The sequence below is a fragment of the Perna viridis genome, chromosome 13, assembly GCF_037379345.1.
Source record: "Perna viridis isolate PV_CMFRI_1.1 ecotype Kerala chromosome 13, ASM3737934v1, whole genome shotgun sequence".
NCBI classification, from domain to species: domain Eukaryota; kingdom Metazoa; phylum Mollusca; class Bivalvia; order Mytilida; family Mytilidae; genus Perna; species Perna viridis.
Window position 1 is genome coordinate 33223675 of NC_142457.1, and position 19218 is coordinate 33242892.

Below are 19218 nucleotides of genomic sequence, written 5' to 3' on the forward strand. Positions count from 1 at the left end.
AGTTTATAACCACCCCCCCCCCCCACTCCCTCAGCTTCCCTATATGCCTTTTTTTTCGGCCGGACATAAATACGTGTATTACTATACACAATAACTATGCAATTCAAGAATTAATATGCATTTCACAAAAACAAAAACAAAAAATATAAAAAAAAAAAAATAAAAAAAAAATAAACAACGTTAAAAAACGCAGCCACGCGAGGGCATCGTAGAGTTTCAGTTATCTGTTGTGTGTGTAGAATTCTGGCCCTCTACTAAATGTGCATATACTTATCCGTGCATTTTCCTGTGGGTTGTATGTTTACTAACGCGAGTCCATATAACTCATTTTAAGTATGTGTTTTATGCAGGCTAGTTCTCGATGAAAAGTAGAATGGAGTACTAATTCAAAGAGAATCAATTTCCCATTTACCACGTACTATAACTATTGCACACAAGATAAATAGATTCTTAAAAAAATAATTTGTATTTTTTAAAATTAGTTTGTTACTAAAATATTTTTTGTAAAAACCATGATAAATGCTTGTAGTAATAGTATGTACTAATTGCTACAGAAATGTGACTAATTGTGAGTGACATCAGATGTAAGTTGGTGAATCTAATTAACTATTAATGTAATTGTTTTTGATAATCTTGATAACATGTCATCAAAGCTCAAACATGAATAGAATGGTGGATTGAAAGTTTTCCCAATTCCTCCAATGAAATTACCTGAATGATAACCAATCACAGTGAGTTTTATTGCTTCGACCGACCAATAATGAACTTGCTTGTCAAATTTATACGACGACAAAAGCCGACCCTCAAGGCTACAGTATTATCACCGTTCGGTTATTGAAATCATACATCGTTCGTAATGGCTCGTACAAAGCAAACCGCTCGTAAGTCCACCGGAGGAAAGGCTCCAAGGAAACAACTGGCAACTAAGGCTGCTCGTAAGAGCGCACCCGCTACTGGAGGAGTCAAGAAACCACACAGATACAGACCTGGAACTGTCGCATTGAGAGAAATCAGAAGATATCAAAAGAGCACCGAGCTTCTCATCAGAAAACTCCCATTCCAGAGATTAGTCAGAGAAATCGCTCAGGACTTCAAAACTGATCTCAGATTCCAGAGCTCCGCCGTCATGGCACTCCAGGAAGCTAGTGAAGCTTACTTGGTCGGTCTTTTTGAAGACACCAACTTGTGCGCCATCCACGCCAAGAGAGTCACAATCATGCCCAAGGACATTCAGCTTGCACGCAGAATTCGCGGAGAACGTGCTTAATGTGTGACTTTTCACATTATGAAAACGGCCCTTTTAAGGGCCACACAAATCTTCAAAAAAAGATTTTTAAGTTGATATGTAATCCAGTCTAATAATACACGAATAAAAAATGTAACACACCCTTTTTTTACACCTGTCTGTACCTAGAAAACACCAAGTAATTGCGCCTAATAAATAAAGGCATACCGTTCAACAACCATCTTTCCCTTTCCGAAAAAGTTTTTATCTCACATATTTTGTATAAGTTTATACGTGTACAAATATTCTCTATCTATTTTTCATAAAATGTGATTTCAATAGACCAAATTGCTTTCTCGTCATAGCGTTGACGGATTTACAATACACATGAACTCATTCCATTTATACATTTGGAATAAAAATGTAATCGTTGTGTGCAACTTTCATGCATTTCGTGGTAATTTTTTTTTAATAAATATGTGTTCATATATGAATGTAAGTGTATCTCTGTCCATGGAAACACCTTCCCTTTATGTTTAAAAATTCTATTATTACATCTATATTAACTTTTTCCTTTTCTTCATATAAAATTATCAAAGACTAATGTCATTTTTTTTTCTGATACTTTTTATTCGTTATTTTTTTTTTTATCATAATATTTTTTTTTTCTTTTTAAGGGTCAATTCGCGTTTACTTTCTGAACAATACACATCTTAACACATTATACATTGGCCGTATAAGTGAATACGTAAAGCCGGTTACTAAGAGTTAGCACTACTCACACCTTTCAGCAATTCTCTATAATACCTTAGTATTTTAATTATCACCTCATAAAATTCCTTAAGCCCTGTCGTCTGAACCGGAGAATTTCGCTCAGCCATAAACACAATATATTTTTTATTATCATTATCACTTTTTTGTTATATATAAATTTTTTTTTTTTGCTTTATTTTTGCATTCTGTGCACTCACCGGATACACAATCCAGACATTCGCTCGCATTTAAGTGGACCTTTTTCATAATTGAAAAGTCCGACACCGATCTTCACTGCAATGAAATAAAAAGAAAAAAGAAAATAAATAGGATAAATTCCCCCGTATAAAGGACCGTCAATAGTCTGACTTCCAACACAGTAGTATATTGAAAAACTTTCTCTGTTATTTTAAAATAATCGAAACAGAAAGAAATACAGAAATTTGGCACTATTCTGCGACCTGGTGCGTTTTACAGCGGCTACATGCACACACACACACACACACACACACACACATATATATATATATATGCGAATTTATGTCAATGCATTGAGTTATAAGGCGATGTGCCTTATAAGTTATCTGCACATATGTGCAAATAACTATTTTTTTTTATAAATCATGTTTAAACATGCGTTGTCTGTGTGTACGATTTGTGAAACGTCTATTATTTGCCGTGAATTATTTCCTATATTTGAAAAATTGAGCCCCCTTTTTTTCTTTCTTACAAAACATTCCATTCCTCGTCACACACAAACTGTCCAATGAAAAGTTACTTAACAAATACTTGATTGGCTTTCTATCACGGTCGCGCTAGTTATATATATTATTTTTGTCCTGCCGGCATCAATCATGTACCGATATAGTTTTATTACATAATTACCATGTCGGGTCGCGGTAAAGGAGGTAAAGGACTAGGAAAAGGAGGCGCCAAACGACACAGGAAAGTTTTGCGTGATAACATCCAAGGTATCACCAAACCAGCTATCCGTCGTCTTGCACGAAGAGGTGGTGTCAAACGTATCTCTGGGCTTATCTATGAAGAGACTCGTGGTGTGTTGAAAGTTTTCTTGGAAAATGTAATTCGTGATGCAGTCACCTACACCGAGCATGCCAAGAGAAAAACTGTCACAGCTATGGATGTCGTCTATGCCCTGAAGAGACAAGGACGCACTCTATACGGCTTCGGAGGTTGAGCAGCTTCCATTAGAAATAACAACAACGGCCCTTTTCAGGGCCACCAAAATATTTCAAAAAGATTCTGATATTGATGTTATATGCAGCAAATAACTTCTCTAATTAAAACACCCATGGCATACAACAATAACATTTTGAGAATAATGTTTATCATTTTATTGTTATAAATCACTGCACAGTAGACACCCAAGAAAAAACATATCTATGTACAACAACATTCACTATTAAAACTGCTCAAAAAAACAACTATTGACTAAGACTGTGTATTGCACATGCCGATTAGTGAGTAGTGTTCAGTGTCGATTTCACACATTTCGTTGTAGTAAGGTGAACGCTAATGTACTTTTACCGCCGATTTTATTATTTTCAATTAAAAAATTCAAACATCTGTACATGTATCGTAACTATCTACACTTTTTGAAAGAAATCATATTTATTTTATTGAGCCTGACTTGTAATCAACTTATTAGATGCGTGGCTTTCATATGTAAAGGAGTTGATTCTACGGCGAAGAAATCTTTTCAGTCTTATTTTTCTGATTATACGATTTCTGTGTGCATTTGTTCTTATTCAAGTTCAGAGTATAAACAGTTTTGCAACGTATCAACATAAGAATCTTTTTGAAAGATTTTGGTGGCCCTGAAAAGGGCCGTTAAGTATGAAGACCGTCACTGCAAGTTTATTTGCTGCTGGTGTACTTTGTGACGGCTTTGGTCCCTTCGCTAACAGCGTGTTTGGCTAATTCTCCCGGCAACAGAAGACGTACAGCAGTCTGAATCTCCCGAGATGTAATAGTTGATCTTTTATTGTAGTGAGCCAGACGCGAAGCCTCGGCGGCGATTCTCTCAAAGATATCATTGACAAAACTGTTCATGATTGACATTGCCTTTGAAGAGACACCAGTGTCCGGATGGACTTGTCGGAGAACTTTGTAGATGTAGATTCCATAAGACTCCCTTCTCCTTCTCTTCCTTTTCTTGTCACCTCCGGCACGTGCAGCTTTCGTCTTGGTCACGGCCTTCTTTGCTCCTTTTGATCCAGTTGCTTTAGGCGGCATATTTAATCTCTGATAATAACACAGTGAATAATACCCACTAGTTCGGTCTAATTTCAATTTAAAACGACCAAGTGGATTGAAATTATGTTTGCGCGAACCTCGCGGAAAACACCAAGTACAAGCCAGAACAGTGATACTGATTGGTTCATACATATGATATCATTCCAATCCGTTTGCATCTATAAATGGAAAATTGCATATTTTAAGTATTATGTTTATTTATTTGAAACTGAACAATTCACAAATAATACAATATGTCTGGACGTGGAAAGGGAGGCAAAGCCAAATCTAAGGCCAAGAGCAGGTCGTCCCGTGCTGGACTTCAGTTCCCTGTCGGTCGTATCCACAGACTATTGAGGAAAGGCAACTATGGAGAGAGGGTAGGCGCTGGAGCCCCTGTTTATCTCGCCGCTGTTATGGAATATTTGGCCGCTGAAGTTTTGGAATTGGCAGGTAATGCTGCCCGTGACAACAAGAAGAGCAGAATCATCCCCCGTCACCTCCAGCTGGCCATCAGAAACGACGAGGAACTGAACAAACTGCTCTCCGGTGTCACCATTGCCCAGGGTGGCGTACTGCCAAACATCCAGGCTGTTCTATTGCCCAAGAAGACTCAAAAGGCTGCAAAATAAATAATTTAGTTCTTTGAACTATCGGATATAACGGCCCTTTTCAGGGCCACCAACACTTTTCAAAAAGATTCTTAAATTGATGTGTGTACTTGCACTATAAAACAACTAAAACTGAGTTTATAACCACCCCCCCCCCACTCCCTCAGCTTCCCTATATGCCTTTTTTTTCGGCCGGACATAAATACGTGTATTACTATACACAATAACTATGCAATTCAAGAATTAATATGCATTTCACAAAAACAAAAACAAAAAATATAAAAAAAAAAAAATAAAAAAAAAATAAACAACGTTAAAAAACGCAGCCACGCGAGGGCATCGTAGAGTTTCAGTTATCTGTTGTGTGTGTAGAATTCTGGCCCTCTACTAAATGTGCATATACTTATCCGTGCATTTTCCTGTGGGTTGTATGTTTACTAACGCGAGTCCATATAACTCATTTTAAGTATGTGTTTTATGCAGGCTAGTTCTCGATGAAAAGTAGAATGGAGTACTAATTCAAAGAGAATCAATTTCCCATTTACCACGTACTATAACTATTGCACACAAGATAAATAGATTCTTAAAAAAATAATTTGTATTTTTTAAAATTAGTTTGTTACTAAAATATTTTTTGTAAAAACCATGATAAATGCTTGTAGTAATAGTATGTACTAATTGCTACAGAAATGTGACTAATTGTGAGTGACATCAGATGTAAGTTGGTGAATCTAATTAACTATTAATGTAATTGTTTTTGATAATCTTGATAACATGTCATCAAAGCTCAAACATGAATAGAATGGTGGATTGAAAGTTTTCCCAATTCCTCCAATGAAATTACCTGAATGATAACCAATCACAGTGAGTTTTATTGCTTCGACCGACCAATAATGAACTTGCTTGTCAAATTTATACGACGACAAAAGCCGACCCTCAAGGCTACAGTATTATCACCGTTCGGTTATTGAAATCATACATCGTTCGTAATGGCTCGTACAAAGCAAACCGCTCGTAAGTCCACCGGAGGAAAGGCTCCAAGGAAACAACTGGCAACTAAGGCTGCTCGTAAGAGCGCACCCGCTACTGGAGGAGTCAAGAAACCACACAGATACAGACCTGGAACTGTCGCATTGAGAGAAATCAGAAGATATCAAAAGAGCACCGAGCTTCTCATCAGAAAACTCCCATTCCAGAGATTAGTCAGAGAAATCGCTCAGGACTTCAAAACTGATCTCAGATTCCAGAGCTCCGCCGTCATGGCACTCCAGGAAGCTAGTGAAGCTTACTTGGTCGGTCTTTTTGAAGACACCAACTTGTGCGCCATCCACGCCAAGAGAGTCACAATCATGCCCAAGGACATTCAGCTTGCACGCAGAATTCGCGGAGAACGTGCTTAATGTGTGACTTTTCACATTATGAAAACGGCCCTTTTAAGGGCCACACAAATCTTCAAAAAAAGATTTTTAAGTTGATATGTAATCCAGTCTAATAATACACGAATAAAAAATGTAACACACCCTTTTTTTACACCTGTCTGTACCTAGAAAACACCAAGTAATTGCGCCTAATAAATAAAGGCATACCGTTCAACAACCATCTTTCCCTTTCCGAAAAAGTTTTTATCTCACATATTTTGTATAAGTTTATACGTGTACAAATATTCTCTATCTATTTTTCATAAAATGTGATTTCAATAGACCAAATTGCTTTCTCGTCATAGCGTTGACGGATTTACAATACACATGAACTCATTCCATTTATACATTTGGAATAAAAATGTAATCGTTGTGTGCAACTTTCATGCATTTCGTGGTAATTTTTTTTTAATAAATATGTGTTCATATATGAATGTAAGTGTATCTCTGTCCATGGAAACACCTTCCCTTTATGTTTAAAAATTCTATTATTACATCTATATTAACTTTTTCCTTTTCTTCATATAAAATTATCAAAGACTAATGTCATTTTTTTTTCTGATACTTTTTATTCGTTATTTTTTTTTTTATCATAATATTTTTTTTTTCTTTTTAAGGGTCAATTCGCGTTTACTTTCTGAACAATACACATCTTAACACATTATACATTGGCCGTATAAGTGAATACGTAAAGCCGGTTACTAAGAGTTAGCACTACTCACACCTTTCAGCAATTCTCTATAATACCTTAGTATTTTAATTATCACCTCATAAAATTCCTTAAGCCCTGTCGTCTGAACCGGAGAATTTCGCTCAGCCATAAACACAATATATTTTTTATTATCATTATCACTTTTTTGTTATATATAAATTTTTTTTTTTTGCTTTATTTTTGCATTCTGTGCACTCACCGGATACACAATCCAGACATTCGCTCGCATTTAAGTGGACCTTTTTCATAATTGAAAAGTCCGACACCGATCTTCACTGCAATGAAATAAAAAGAAAAAAGAAAATAAATAGGATAAATTCCCCCGTATAAAGGACCGTCAATAGTCTGACTTCCAACACAGTAGTATATTGAAAAACTTTCTCTGTTATTTTAAAATAATCGAAACAGAAAGAAATACAGAAATTTGGCATTATTCTGCGACCTGGTGCGTTTTACAGCGGCTACATGCACACACACACACACACACACACACACACATATATATATATATATGCGAATTTATGTCAATGCATTGAGTTATAAGGCGATGTGCCTTATAAGTTATCTGCACATATGTGCAAATAACTATGTTGTTTTATAAATCATGTTTAAACATGCGTTGTCTGTGTGTACGATTTGTGAAACGTCTATTATTTGCCGTGAATTATTTCCTATATTTGAAAAATTGAGCCCCCTTTTTTTCTTTCTTACAAAACATTCCATTCCTCGTCACACACAAACTGTCCAATGAAAAGTTACTTAACAAATACTTGATTGGCTTTCTATCACGGTCGCGCTAGTTATATATATTATTTTTGTCCTGCCGGCATCAATCATGTACCGATATAGTTTTATTACATAATTACCATGTCGGGTCGCGGTAAAGGAGGTAAAGGACTAGGAAAAGGAGGCGCCAAACGACACAGGAAAGTTTTGCGTGATAACATCCAAGGTATCACCAAACCAGCTATCCGTCGTCTTGCACGAAGAGGTGGTGTCAAACGTATCTCTGGGCTTATCTATGAAGAGACTCGTGGTGTGTTGAAAGTTTTCTTGGAAAATGTAATTCGTGATGCAGTCACCTACACCGAGCATGCCAAGAGAAAAACTGTCACAGCTATGGATGTCGTCTATGCCCTGAAGAGACAAGGACGCACTCTATACGGCTTCGGAGGTTGAGCAGCTTCCATTAGAAATAACAACAACGGCCCTTTTCAGGGCCACCAAAATATTTCAAAAAGATTCTGATATTGATGTTATATGCAGCAAATAACTTCTCTAATTAAAACACCCATGGCATACAACAATAACATTTTGAGAATAATGTTTATCATTTTATTGTTATAAATCACTGCACAGTAGACACCCAAGAAAAAACATATCTATGTACAACAACATTCACTATTAAAACTGCTCAAAAAAACAACTATTGACTAAGACTGTGTATTGCACATGCCGATTAGTGAGTAGTGTTCAGTGTCGATTTCACACATTTCGTTGTAGTAAGGTGAACGCTAATGTACTTTTACCGCCGATTTTATTATTTTCAATTAAAAAATTCAAACATCTGTACATGTATCGTAACTATCTACACTTTTTGAAAGAAATCATATTTATTTTATTGAGCCTGACTTGTAATCAACTTATTAGATGCGTGGCTTTCATATGTAAAGGAGTTGATTCTACGGCGAAGAAATCTTTTCAGTCTTATTTTTCTGATTATACGATTTCTGTGTGCATTTGTTCTTATTCAAGTTCAGAGTATAAACAGTTTTGCAACGTATCAACATAAGAATCTTTTTGAAAGATTTTGGTGGCCCTGAAAAGGGCCGTTAAGTATGAAGACCGTCACTGCAAGTTTATTTGCTGCTGGTGTACTTTGTGACGGCTTTGGTCCCTTCGCTAACAGCGTGTTTGGCTAATTCTCCCGGCAACAGAAGACGTACAGCAGTCTGAATCTCCCGAGATGTAATAGTTGATCTTTTATTGTAGTGAGCCAGACGCGAAGCCTCGGCGGCGATTCTCTCAAAGATATCATTGACAAAACTGTTCATGATTGACATTGCCTTTGAAGAGACACCAGTGTCCGGATGGACTTGTCGGAGAACTTTGTAGATGTAGATTCCATAAGACTCCCTTCTCCTTCTCTTCCTTTTCTTGTCACCTCCGGCACGTGCAGCTTTCGTCTTGGTCACGGCCTTCTTTGCTCCTTTTGATCCAGTTGCTTTAGGCGGCATATTTAATCTCTGATAATAACACAGTGAATAATACCCACTAGTTCGGTCTAATTTCAATTTAAAACGACCAAGTGGATTGAAATTATGTTTGCGCGAACCTCGCGGAAAACACCAAGTACAAGCCAGAACAGTGATACTGATTGGTTCATACATATGATATCATTCCAATCCGTTTGCATCTATAAATGGAAAATTGCATATTTTAAGTATTATGTTTATTTATTTGAAACTGAACAATTCACAAATAATACAATATGTCTGGACGTGGAAAGGGAGGCAAAGCCAAATCTAAGGCCAAGAGCAGGTCGTCCCGTGCTGGACTTCAGTTCCCTGTCGGTCGTATCCACAGACTATTGAGGAAAGGCAACTATGGAGAGAGGGTAGGCGCTGGAGCCCCTGTTTATCTCGCCGCTGTTATGGAATATTTGGCCGCTGAAGTTTTGGAATTGGCAGGTAATGCTGCCCGTGACAACAAGAAGAGCAGAATCATCCCCCGTCACCTCCAGCTGGCCATCAGAAACGACGAGGAACTGAACAAACTGCTCTCCGGTGTCACCATTGCCCAGGGTGGCGTACTGCCAAACATCCAGGCTGTTCTATTGCCCAAGAAGACTCAAAAGGCTGCAAAATAAATAATTTAGTTCTTTGAACTATCGGATATAACGGCCCTTTTCAGGGCCACCAACACTTTTCAAAAAGATTCTTAAATTGATGTGTGTACTTGCACTATAAAACAACTAAAACTGAGTTTATAACCACCCCCCCCCCACTCCCTCAGCTTCCCTATATGCCTTTTTTTTCGGCCGGACATAAATACGTGTATTACTATACACAATAACTATGCAATTCAAGAATTAATATGCATTTCACAAAAACAAAAACAAAAAATATAAAAAAAAAAAAATAAAAAAAAAATAAACAACGTTAAAAAACGCAGCCACGCGAGGGCATCGTAGAGTTTCAGTTATCTGTTGTGTGTGTAGAATTCTGGCCCTCTACTAAATGTGCATATACTTATCCGTGCATTTTCCTGTGGGTTGTATGTTTACTAACGCGAGTCCATATAACTCATTTTAAGTATGTGTTTTATGCAGGCTAGTTCTCGATGAAAAGTAGAATGGAGTACTAATTCAAAGAGAATCAATTTCCCATTTACCACGTACTATAACTATTGCACACAAGATAAATAGATTCTTAAAAAAATAATTTGTATTTTTTAAAATTAGTTTGTTACTAAAATATTTTTTGTAAAAACCATGATAAATGCTTGTAGTAATAGTATGTACTAATTGCTACAGAAATGTGACTAATTGTGAGTGACATCAGATGTAAGTTGGTGAATCTAATTAACTATTAATGTAATTGTTTTTGATAATCTTGATAACATGTCATCAAAGCTCAAACATGAATAGAATGGTGGATTGAAAGTTTTCCCAATTCCTCCAATGAAATTACCTGAATGATAACCAATCACAGTGAGTTTTATTGCTTCGACCGACCAATAATGAACTTGCTTGTCAAATTTATACGACGACAAAAGCCGACCCTCAAGGCTACAGTATTATCACCGTTCGGTTATTGAAATCATACATCGTTCGTAATGGCTCGTACAAAGCAAACCGCTCGTAAGTCCACCGGAGGAAAGGCTCCAAGGAAACAACTGGCAACTAAGGCTGCTCGTAAGAGCGCACCCGCTACTGGAGGAGTCAAGAAACCACACAGATACAGACCTGGAACTGTCGCATTGAGAGAAATCAGAAGATATCAAAAGAGCACCGAGCTTCTCATCAGAAAACTCCCATTCCAGAGATTAGTCAGAGAAATCGCTCAGGACTTCAAAACTGATCTCAGATTCCAGAGCTCCGCCGTCATGGCACTCCAGGAAGCTAGTGAAGCTTACTTGGTCGGTCTTTTTGAAGACACCAACTTGTGCGCCATCCACGCCAAGAGAGTCACAATCATGCCCAAGGACATTCAGCTTGCACGCAGAATTCGCGGAGAACGTGCTTAATGTGTGACTTTTCACATTATGAAAACGGCCCTTTTAAGGGCCACACAAATCTTCAAAAAAAGATTTTTAAGTTGATATGTAATCCAGTCTAATAATACACGAATAAAAAATGTAACACACCCTTTTTTTACACCTGTCTGTACCTAGAAAACACCAAGTAATTGCGCCTAATAAATAAAGGCATACCGTTCAACAACCATCTTTCCCTTTCCGAAAAAGTTTTTATCTCACATATTTTGTATAAGTTTATACGTGTACAAATATTCTCTATCTATTTTTCATAAAATGTGATTTCAATAGACCAAATTGCTTTCTCGTCATAGCGTTGACGGATTTACAATACACATGAACTCATTCCATTTATACATTTGGAATAAAAATGTAATCGTTGTGTGCAACTTTCATGCATTTCGTGGTAATTTTTTTTTAATAAATATGTGTTCATATATGAATGTAAGTGTATCTCTGTCCATGGAAACACCTTCCCTTTATGTTTAAAAATTCTATTATTACATCTATATTAACTTTTTCCTTTTCTTCATATAAAATTATCAAAGACTAATGTCATTTTTTTTTCTGATACTTTTTATTCGTTATTTTTTTTTTTATCATAATATTTTTTTTTTCTTTTTAAGGGTCAATTCGCGTTTACTTTCTGAACAATACACATCTTAACACATTATACATTGGCCGTATAAGTGAATACGTAAAGCCGGTTACTAAGAGTTAGCACTACTCACACCTTTCAGCAATTCTCTATAATACCTTAGTATTTTAATTATCACCTCATAAAATTCCTTAAGCCCTGTCGTCTGAACCGGAGAATTTCGCTCAGCCATAAACACAATATATTTTTTATTATCATTATCACTTTTTTGTTATATATAAATTTTTTTTTTTTGCTTTATTTTTGCATTCTGTGCACTCACCGGATACACAATCCAGACATTCGCTCGCATTTAAGTGGACCTTTTTCATAATTGAAAAGTCCGACACCGATCTTCACTGCAATGAAATAAAAAGAAAAAAGAAAATAAATAGGATAAATTCCCCCGTATAAAGGACCGTCAATAGTCTGACTTCCAACACAGTAGTATATTGAAAAACTTTCTCTGTTATTTTAAAATAATCGAAACAGAAAGAAATACAGAAATTTGGCATTATTCTGCGACCTGGTGCGTTTTACAGCGGCTACATGCACACACACACACACACACACACACACACATATATATATATATATGCGAATTTATGTCAATGCATTGAGTTATAAGGCGATGTGCCTTATAAGTTATCTGCACATATGTGCAAATAACTATGTTGTTTTATAAATCATGTTTAAACATGCGTTGTCTGTGTGTACGATTTGTGAAACGTCTATTATTTGCCGTGAATTATTTCCTATATTTGAAAAATTGAGCCCCCTTTTTTTCTTTCTTACAAAACATTCCATTCCTCGTCACACACAAACTGTCCAATGAAAAGTTACTTAACAAATACTTGATTGGCTTTCTATCACGGTCGCGCTAGTTATATATATTATTTTTGTCCTGCCGGCATCAATCATGTACCGATATAGTTTTATTACATAATTACCATGTCGGGTCGCGGTAAAGGAGGTAAAGGACTAGGAAAAGGAGGCGCCAAACGACACAGGAAAGTTTTGCGTGATAACATCCAAGGTATCACCAAACCAGCTATCCGTCGTCTTGCACGAAGAGGTGGTGTCAAACGTATCTCTGGGCTTATCTATGAAGAGACTCGTGGTGTGTTGAAAGTTTTCTTGGAAAATGTAATTCGTGATGCAGTCACCTACACCGAGCATGCCAAGAGAAAAACTGTCACAGCTATGGATGTCGTCTATGCCCTGAAGAGACAAGGACGCACTCTATACGGCTTCGGAGGTTGAGCAGCTTCCATTAGAAATAACAACAACGGCCCTTTTCAGGGCCACCAAAATATTTCAAAAAGATTCTGATATTGATGTTATATGCAGCAAATAACTTCTCTAATTAAAACACCCATGGCATACAACAATAACATTTTGAGAATAATGTTTATCATTTTATTGTTATAAATCACTGCACAGTAGACACCCAAGAAAAAACATATCTATGTACAACAACATTCACTATTAAAACTGCTCAAAAAAACAACTATTGACTAAGACTGTGTATTGCACATGCCGATTAGTGAGTAGTGTTCAGTGTCGATTTCACACATTTCGTTGTAGTAAGGTGAACGCTAATGTACTTTTACCGCCGATTTTATTATTTTCAATTAAAAAATTCAAACATCTGTACATGTATCGTAACTATCTACACTTTTTGAAAGAAATCATATTTATTTTATTGAGCCTGACTTGTAATCAACTTATTAGATGCGTGGCTTTCATATGTAAAGGAGTTGATTCTACGGCGAAGAAATCTTTTCAGTCTTATTTTTCTGATTATACGATTTCTGTGTGCATTTGTTCTTATTCAAGTTCAGAGTATAAACAGTTTTGCAACGTATCAACATAAGAATCTTTTTGAAAGATTTTGGTGGCCCTGAAAAGGGCCGTTAAGTATGAAGACCGTCACTGCAAGTTTATTTGCTGCTGGTGTACTTTGTGACGGCTTTGGTCCCTTCGCTAACAGCGTGTTTGGCTAATTCTCCCGGCAACAGAAGACGTACAGCAGTCTGAATCTCCCGAGATGTAATAGTTGATCTTTTATTGTAGTGAGCCAGACGCGAAGCCTCGGCGGCGATTCTCTCAAAGATATCATTGACAAAACTGTTCATGATTGACATTGCCTTTGAAGAGACACCAGTGTCCGGATGGACTTGTCGGAGAACTTTGTAGATGTAGATTCCATAAGACTCCCTTCTCCTTCTCTTCCTTTTCTTGTCACCTCCGGCACGTGCAGCTTTCGTCTTGGTCACGGCCTTCTTTGCTCCTTTTGATCCAGTTGCTTTAGGCGGCATATTTAATCTCTGATAATAACACAGTGAATAATACCCACTAGTTCGGTCTAATTTCAATTTAAAACGACCAAGTGGATTGAAATTATGTTTGCGCGAACCTCGCGGAAAACACCAAGTACAAGCCAGAACAGTGATACTGATTGGTTCATACATATGATATCATTCCAATCCGTTTGCATCTATAAATGGAAAATTGCATATTTTAAGTATTATGTTTATTTTTATTTGAAACTGAACAATTCACAAATAATACAATATGTCTGGACGTGGAAAGGGAGGCAAAGCCAAATCTAAGGCCAAGAGCAGGTCGTCCCGTGCTGGACTTCAGTTCCCTGTCGGTCGTATCCACAGACTATTGAGGAAAGGCAACTATGGAGAGAGGGTAGGCGCTGGAGCCCCTGTTTATCTCGCCGCTGTTATGGAATATTTGGCCGCTGAAGTTTTGGAATTGGCAGGTAATGCTGCCCGTGACAACAAGAAGAGCAGAATCATCCCCCGTCACCTCCAGCTGGCCATCAGAAACGACGAGGAACTGAACAAACTGCTCTCCGGTGTCACCATTGCCCAGGGTGGCGTACTGCCAAACATCCAGGCTGTTCTATTGCCCAAGAAGACTCAAAAGGCTGCAAAATAAATAATTTAGTTCTTTGAACTATCGGATATAACGGCCCTTTTCAGGGCCACCAACACTTTTCAAAAAGATTCTTAAATTGATGTGTGTACTTGCACTATAAAACAACTAAAACTGAGTTTATAACCACCCCCCCCCCACTCCCTCAGCTTCCCTATATGCCTTTTTTTTCGGCCGGACATAAATACGTGTATTACTATACACAATAACTATGCAATTCAAGAATTAATATGCATTTCACAAAAACAAAAACAAAAAATATAAAAAAAAAAAAATAAAAAAAAAATAAACAACGTTAAAAAACGCAGCCACGCGAGGGCATCGTAGAGTTTCAGTTATCTGTTGTGTGTGTAGAATTCTGGCCCTCTACTAAATGTGCATATACTTATCCGTGCATTTTCCTGTGGGTTGTATGTTTACTAACGCGAGTCCATATAACTCATTTTAAGTATGTGTTTTATGCAGGCTAGTTCTCGATGAAAAGTAGAATGGAGTACTAATTCAAAGAGAATCAATTTCCCATTTACCACGTACTATAACTATTGCACACAAGATAAATAGATTCTTAAAAAAATAATTTGTATTTTTTAAAATTAGTTTGTTACTAAAATATTTTTTGTAAAAACCATGATAAATGCTTGTAGTAATAGTATGTACTAATTGCTACAGAAATGTGACTAATTGTGAGTGACATCAGATGTAAGTTGGTGAATCTAATTAACTATTAATGTAATTGTTTTTGATAATCTTGATAACATGTCATCAAAGCTCAAACATGAATAGAATGGTGGATTGAAAGTTTTCCCAATTCCTCCAATGAAATTACCTGAATGATAACCAATCACAGTGAGTTTTATTGCTTCGACCGACCAATAATGAACTTGCTTGTCAAATTTATACGACGACAAAAGCCGACCCTCAAGGCTACAGTATTATCACCGTTCGGTTATTGAAATCATACATCGTTCGTAATGGCTCGTACAAAGCAAACCGCTCGTAAGTCCACCGGAGGAAAGGCTCCAAGGAAACAACTGGCAACTAAGGCTGCTCGTAAGAGCGCACCCGCTACTGGAGGAGTCAAGAAACCACACAGATACAGACCTGGAACTGTCGCATTGAGAGAAATCAGAAGATATCAAAAGAGCACCGAGCTTCTCATCAGAAAACTCCCATTCCAGAGATTAGTCAGAGAAATCGCTCAGGACTTCAAAACTGATCTCAGATTCCAGAGCTCCGCCGTCATGGCACTCCAGGAAGCTAGTGAAGCTTACTTGGTCGGTCTTTTTGAAGACACCAACTTGTGCGCCATCCACGCCAAGAGAGTCACAATCATGCCCAAGGACATTCAGCTTGCACGCAGAATTCGCGGAGAACGTGCTTAATGTGTGACTTTTCACATTATGAAAACGGCCCTTTTAAGGGCCACACAAATCTTCAAAAAAAGATTTTTAAGTTGATATGTAATCCAGTCTAATAATACACGAATAAAAAATGTAACACACCCTTTTTTTACACCTGTCTGTACCTAGAAAACACCAAGTAATTGCGCCTAATAAATAAAGGCATACCGTTCAACAACCATCTTTCCCTTTCCGAAAAAGTTTTTATCTCACATATTTTGTATAAGTTTATACGTGTACAAATATTCTCTATCTATTTTTCATAAAATGTGATTTCAATAGACCAAATTGCTTTCTCGTCATAGCGTTGACGGATTTACAATACACATGAACTCATTCCATTTATACATTTGGAATAAAAATGTAATCGTTGTGTGCAACTTTCATGCATTTCGTGGTAATTTTTTTTTAATAAATATGTGTTCATATATGAATGTAAGTGTATCTCTGTCCATGGAAACACCTTCCCTTTATGTTTAAAAATTCTATTATTACATCTATATTAACTTTTTCCTTTTCTTCATATAAAATTATCAAAGACTAATGTCATTTTTTTTTCTGATACTTTTTATTCGTTATTTTTTTTTTTATCATAATATTTTTTTTTTCTTTTTAAGGGTCAATTCGCGTTTACTTTCTGAACAATACACATCTTAACACATTATACATTGGCCGTATAAGTGAATACGTAAAGCCGGTTACTAAGAGTTAGCACTACTCACACCTTTCAGCAATTCTCTATAATACCTTAGTATTTTAATTATCACCTCATAAAATTCCTTAAGCCCTGTCGTCTGAACCGGAGAATTTCGCTCAGCCATAAACACAATATATTTTTTATTATCATTATCACTTTTTTGTTATATATAAATTTTTTTTTTTTGCTTTATTTTTGCATTCTGTGCACTCACCGGATACACAATCCAGACATTCGCTCGCATTTAAGTGGACCTTTTTCATAATTGAAAAGTCCGACACCGATCTTCACTGCAATGAAATAAAAAGAAAAAAGAAAATAAATAGGATAAATTCCCCCGTATAAAGGACCGTCAATAGTCTGACTTCCAACACAGTAGTATATTGAAAAACTTTCTCTGTTATTTTAAAATAATCGAAACAGAAAGAAATACAGAAATTTGGCATTATTCTGCGACCTGGTGCGTTTTACAGCGGCTACATGCACACACACACACACACACACACACACATATATATATATATATGCGAATTTATGTCAATGCATTGAGTTATAAGGCGATGTGCCTTATAAGTTATCTGCACATATGTGCAAATAACTATGTTGTTTTATAAATCATGTTTAAACATGCGTTGTCTGTGTGTACGATTTGTGAAACGTCTATTATTTGCCGTGAATTATTTCCTATATTTGAAAAATTGAGCCCCCTTTTTTTCTTTCTTACAAAACATTCCATTCCTCGTCACACACAAACTGTCCAATGAAAAGTTACTTAACAAATACTTGATTGGCTTTCTATCACGGTCGCGCTAGTTATATATATTATTTTTGTCCTGCCGGCATCAATCATGTACCGATATAGTTTTATTACATAATTACCATGTCGGGTCGCGGTAAAGGAGGTAAAGGACTAGGAAAAGGAGGCGCCAAACGACACAGGAAAGTTTTGCGTGATAACATCCAAGGTATCACCAAACCAGCTATCCGTCGTCTTGCACGAAGAGGTGGTGTCAAACGTATCTCTGGGCTTATCTATGAAGAGACTCGTGGTGTGTTGAAAGTTTTCTTGGAAAATGTAATTCGTGATGCAGTCACCTACACCGAGCATGCCAAGAGAAAAACTGTCACAGCTATGGATGTCGTCTATGCCCTGAAGAGACAAGGACGCACTCTATACGGCTTCGGAGGTTGAGCAGCTTCCATTAGAAATAACAACAACGGCCCTTTTCAGGGCCACCAAAATATTTCAAAAAGATTCTGATATTGATGTTATATGCAGCAAATAACTTCTCTAATTAAAACACCCATGGCATACAACAATAACATTTTGAGAATAATGTTTATCATTTTATTGTTATAAATCACTGCACAGTAGACACCCAAGAAAAAACATATCTATGTACAACAACATTCACTATTAAAACTGCTCAAAAAAACAACTATTGACTAAGACTGTGTATTGCACATGCCGATTAGTGAGTAGTGTTCAGTGTCGATTTCACACATTTCGTTGTAGTAAGGTGAACGCTAATGTACTTTTACCGCCGATTTTATTATTTTCAATTAAAAAATTCAAACATCTGTACATGTATCGTAACTATCTACACTTTTTGAAAGAAATCATATTTATTTTATTGAGCCTGACTTGTAATCAACTTATTAGATGCGTGGCTTTCATATGTAAAGGAGTTGATTCTACGGCGAAGAAATCTTTTCAGTCTTATTTTTCTGATTATACGATTTCTGTGTGCATTTGTTCTTATTCAAGTTCAGAGTATAAACAGTTTTGCAACGTATCAACATAAGAATCTTTTTGAAAGATTTTGGTGGCCCTGAAAAGGGCCGTTAAGTATGAAGACCGTCACTGCAAGTTTATTTGCTGCTGGTGTACTTTGTGACGGCTTTGGTCCCTTCGCTAACAGCGTGTTTGGCTAATTCTCCCGGCAACAGAAGACGTACAGCAGTCTGAATCTCCCGAGATGTAATAGTTGATCTTTTATTGTAGTGAGCCAGACGCGAAGCCTCGGCGGCGATTCTCTCAAAGATATCATTGACAAAACTGTTCATGATTGACATTGCCTTTGAAGAGACACCAGTGTCCGGATGGACTTGTCGGAGAACTTTGTAGATGTAGATTCCATAAGACTCCCTTCTCCTTCTCTTCCTTTTCTTGTCACCTCCGGCACGTGCAGCTTTCGTCTTGGTCACGGCCTTCTTTGCTCCTTTTGATCCAGTTGCTTTAGGCGGCATATTTAATCTCTGATAATAACACAGTGAATAATACCCACTAGTTCGGTCTA

The 19218-nt window shown here is 36.9% G+C and overlaps 7 protein-coding genes and 4 pseudogenes across 7 annotated transcripts; 7 read left to right on the forward strand and 4 right to left on the reverse strand.

Annotated features, from left to right (window-relative positions):
- The first annotated feature begins 2864 nt into the window (after positions 1 to 2864).
- On the forward strand, positions 2865 to 3176 carry LOC148600454 (histone H4). Its single transcript, XM_088558165.1, has one exon. It carries the CDS (start codon positions 2865 to 2867, stop codon positions 3174 to 3176), a length of 312 nt encoding a protein of 103 aa, XP_088414291.1.
- A 680-nt stretch (positions 3177 to 3856) lies between these two features.
- On the reverse strand, positions 3857 to 4234 carry LOC148600455 (histone H2B pseudogene; annotated as a pseudogene).
- Positions 4235 to 4488: 254 nt separating this feature from the next.
- On the forward strand, positions 4489 to 4866 carry LOC148600456 (histone H2A-like). The gene has a single exon (XM_088557886.1). The coding sequence runs from the start codon at positions 4489 to 4491 to the stop codon at positions 4864 to 4866; it is 378 nt and encodes a 125-aa protein (XP_088414012.1).
- Positions 4867 to 7842: 2976 nt separating this feature from the next.
- Positions 7843 to 8154, forward strand: LOC148600457 (histone H4). The gene has a single exon (XM_088558166.1). It carries the CDS (start codon positions 7843 to 7845, stop codon positions 8152 to 8154), a length of 312 nt encoding a protein of 103 aa, XP_088414292.1.
- A 680-nt stretch (positions 8155 to 8834) lies between these two features.
- On the reverse strand, positions 8835 to 9212 carry LOC148600458 (histone H2B pseudogene; annotated as a pseudogene).
- A 254-nt stretch (positions 9213 to 9466) lies between these two features.
- On the forward strand, positions 9467 to 9844 carry LOC148600459 (histone H2A-like). The gene has a single exon (XM_088557881.1). It carries the CDS (start codon positions 9467 to 9469, stop codon positions 9842 to 9844), a length of 378 nt encoding a protein of 125 aa, XP_088414007.1.
- Positions 9845 to 12820: 2976 nt separating this feature from the next.
- On the forward strand, positions 12821 to 13132 carry LOC148600460 (histone H4). The gene has a single exon (XM_088558168.1). The coding sequence runs from the start codon at positions 12821 to 12823 to the stop codon at positions 13130 to 13132; it is 312 nt and encodes a 103-aa protein (XP_088414294.1).
- A 680-nt stretch (positions 13133 to 13812) lies between these two features.
- LOC148600461 (histone H2B pseudogene) lies at positions 13813 to 14190 on the reverse strand (annotated as a pseudogene).
- Positions 14191 to 14446: 256 nt separating this feature from the next.
- LOC148600462 (histone H2A-like) lies at positions 14447 to 14824 on the forward strand. Its single transcript, XM_088557878.1, has one exon. The coding sequence runs from the start codon at positions 14447 to 14449 to the stop codon at positions 14822 to 14824; it is 378 nt and encodes a 125-aa protein (XP_088414004.1).
- Positions 14825 to 17798: 2974 nt separating this feature from the next.
- On the forward strand, positions 17799 to 18110 carry LOC148600463 (histone H4). Its single transcript, XM_088558169.1, has one exon. The coding sequence runs from the start codon at positions 17799 to 17801 to the stop codon at positions 18108 to 18110; it is 312 nt and encodes a 103-aa protein (XP_088414295.1).
- A 680-nt stretch (positions 18111 to 18790) lies between these two features.
- On the reverse strand, positions 18791 to 19168 carry LOC148600464 (histone H2B pseudogene; annotated as a pseudogene).
- Between the last annotated feature and the right edge of the window lie 50 nt (positions 19169 to 19218).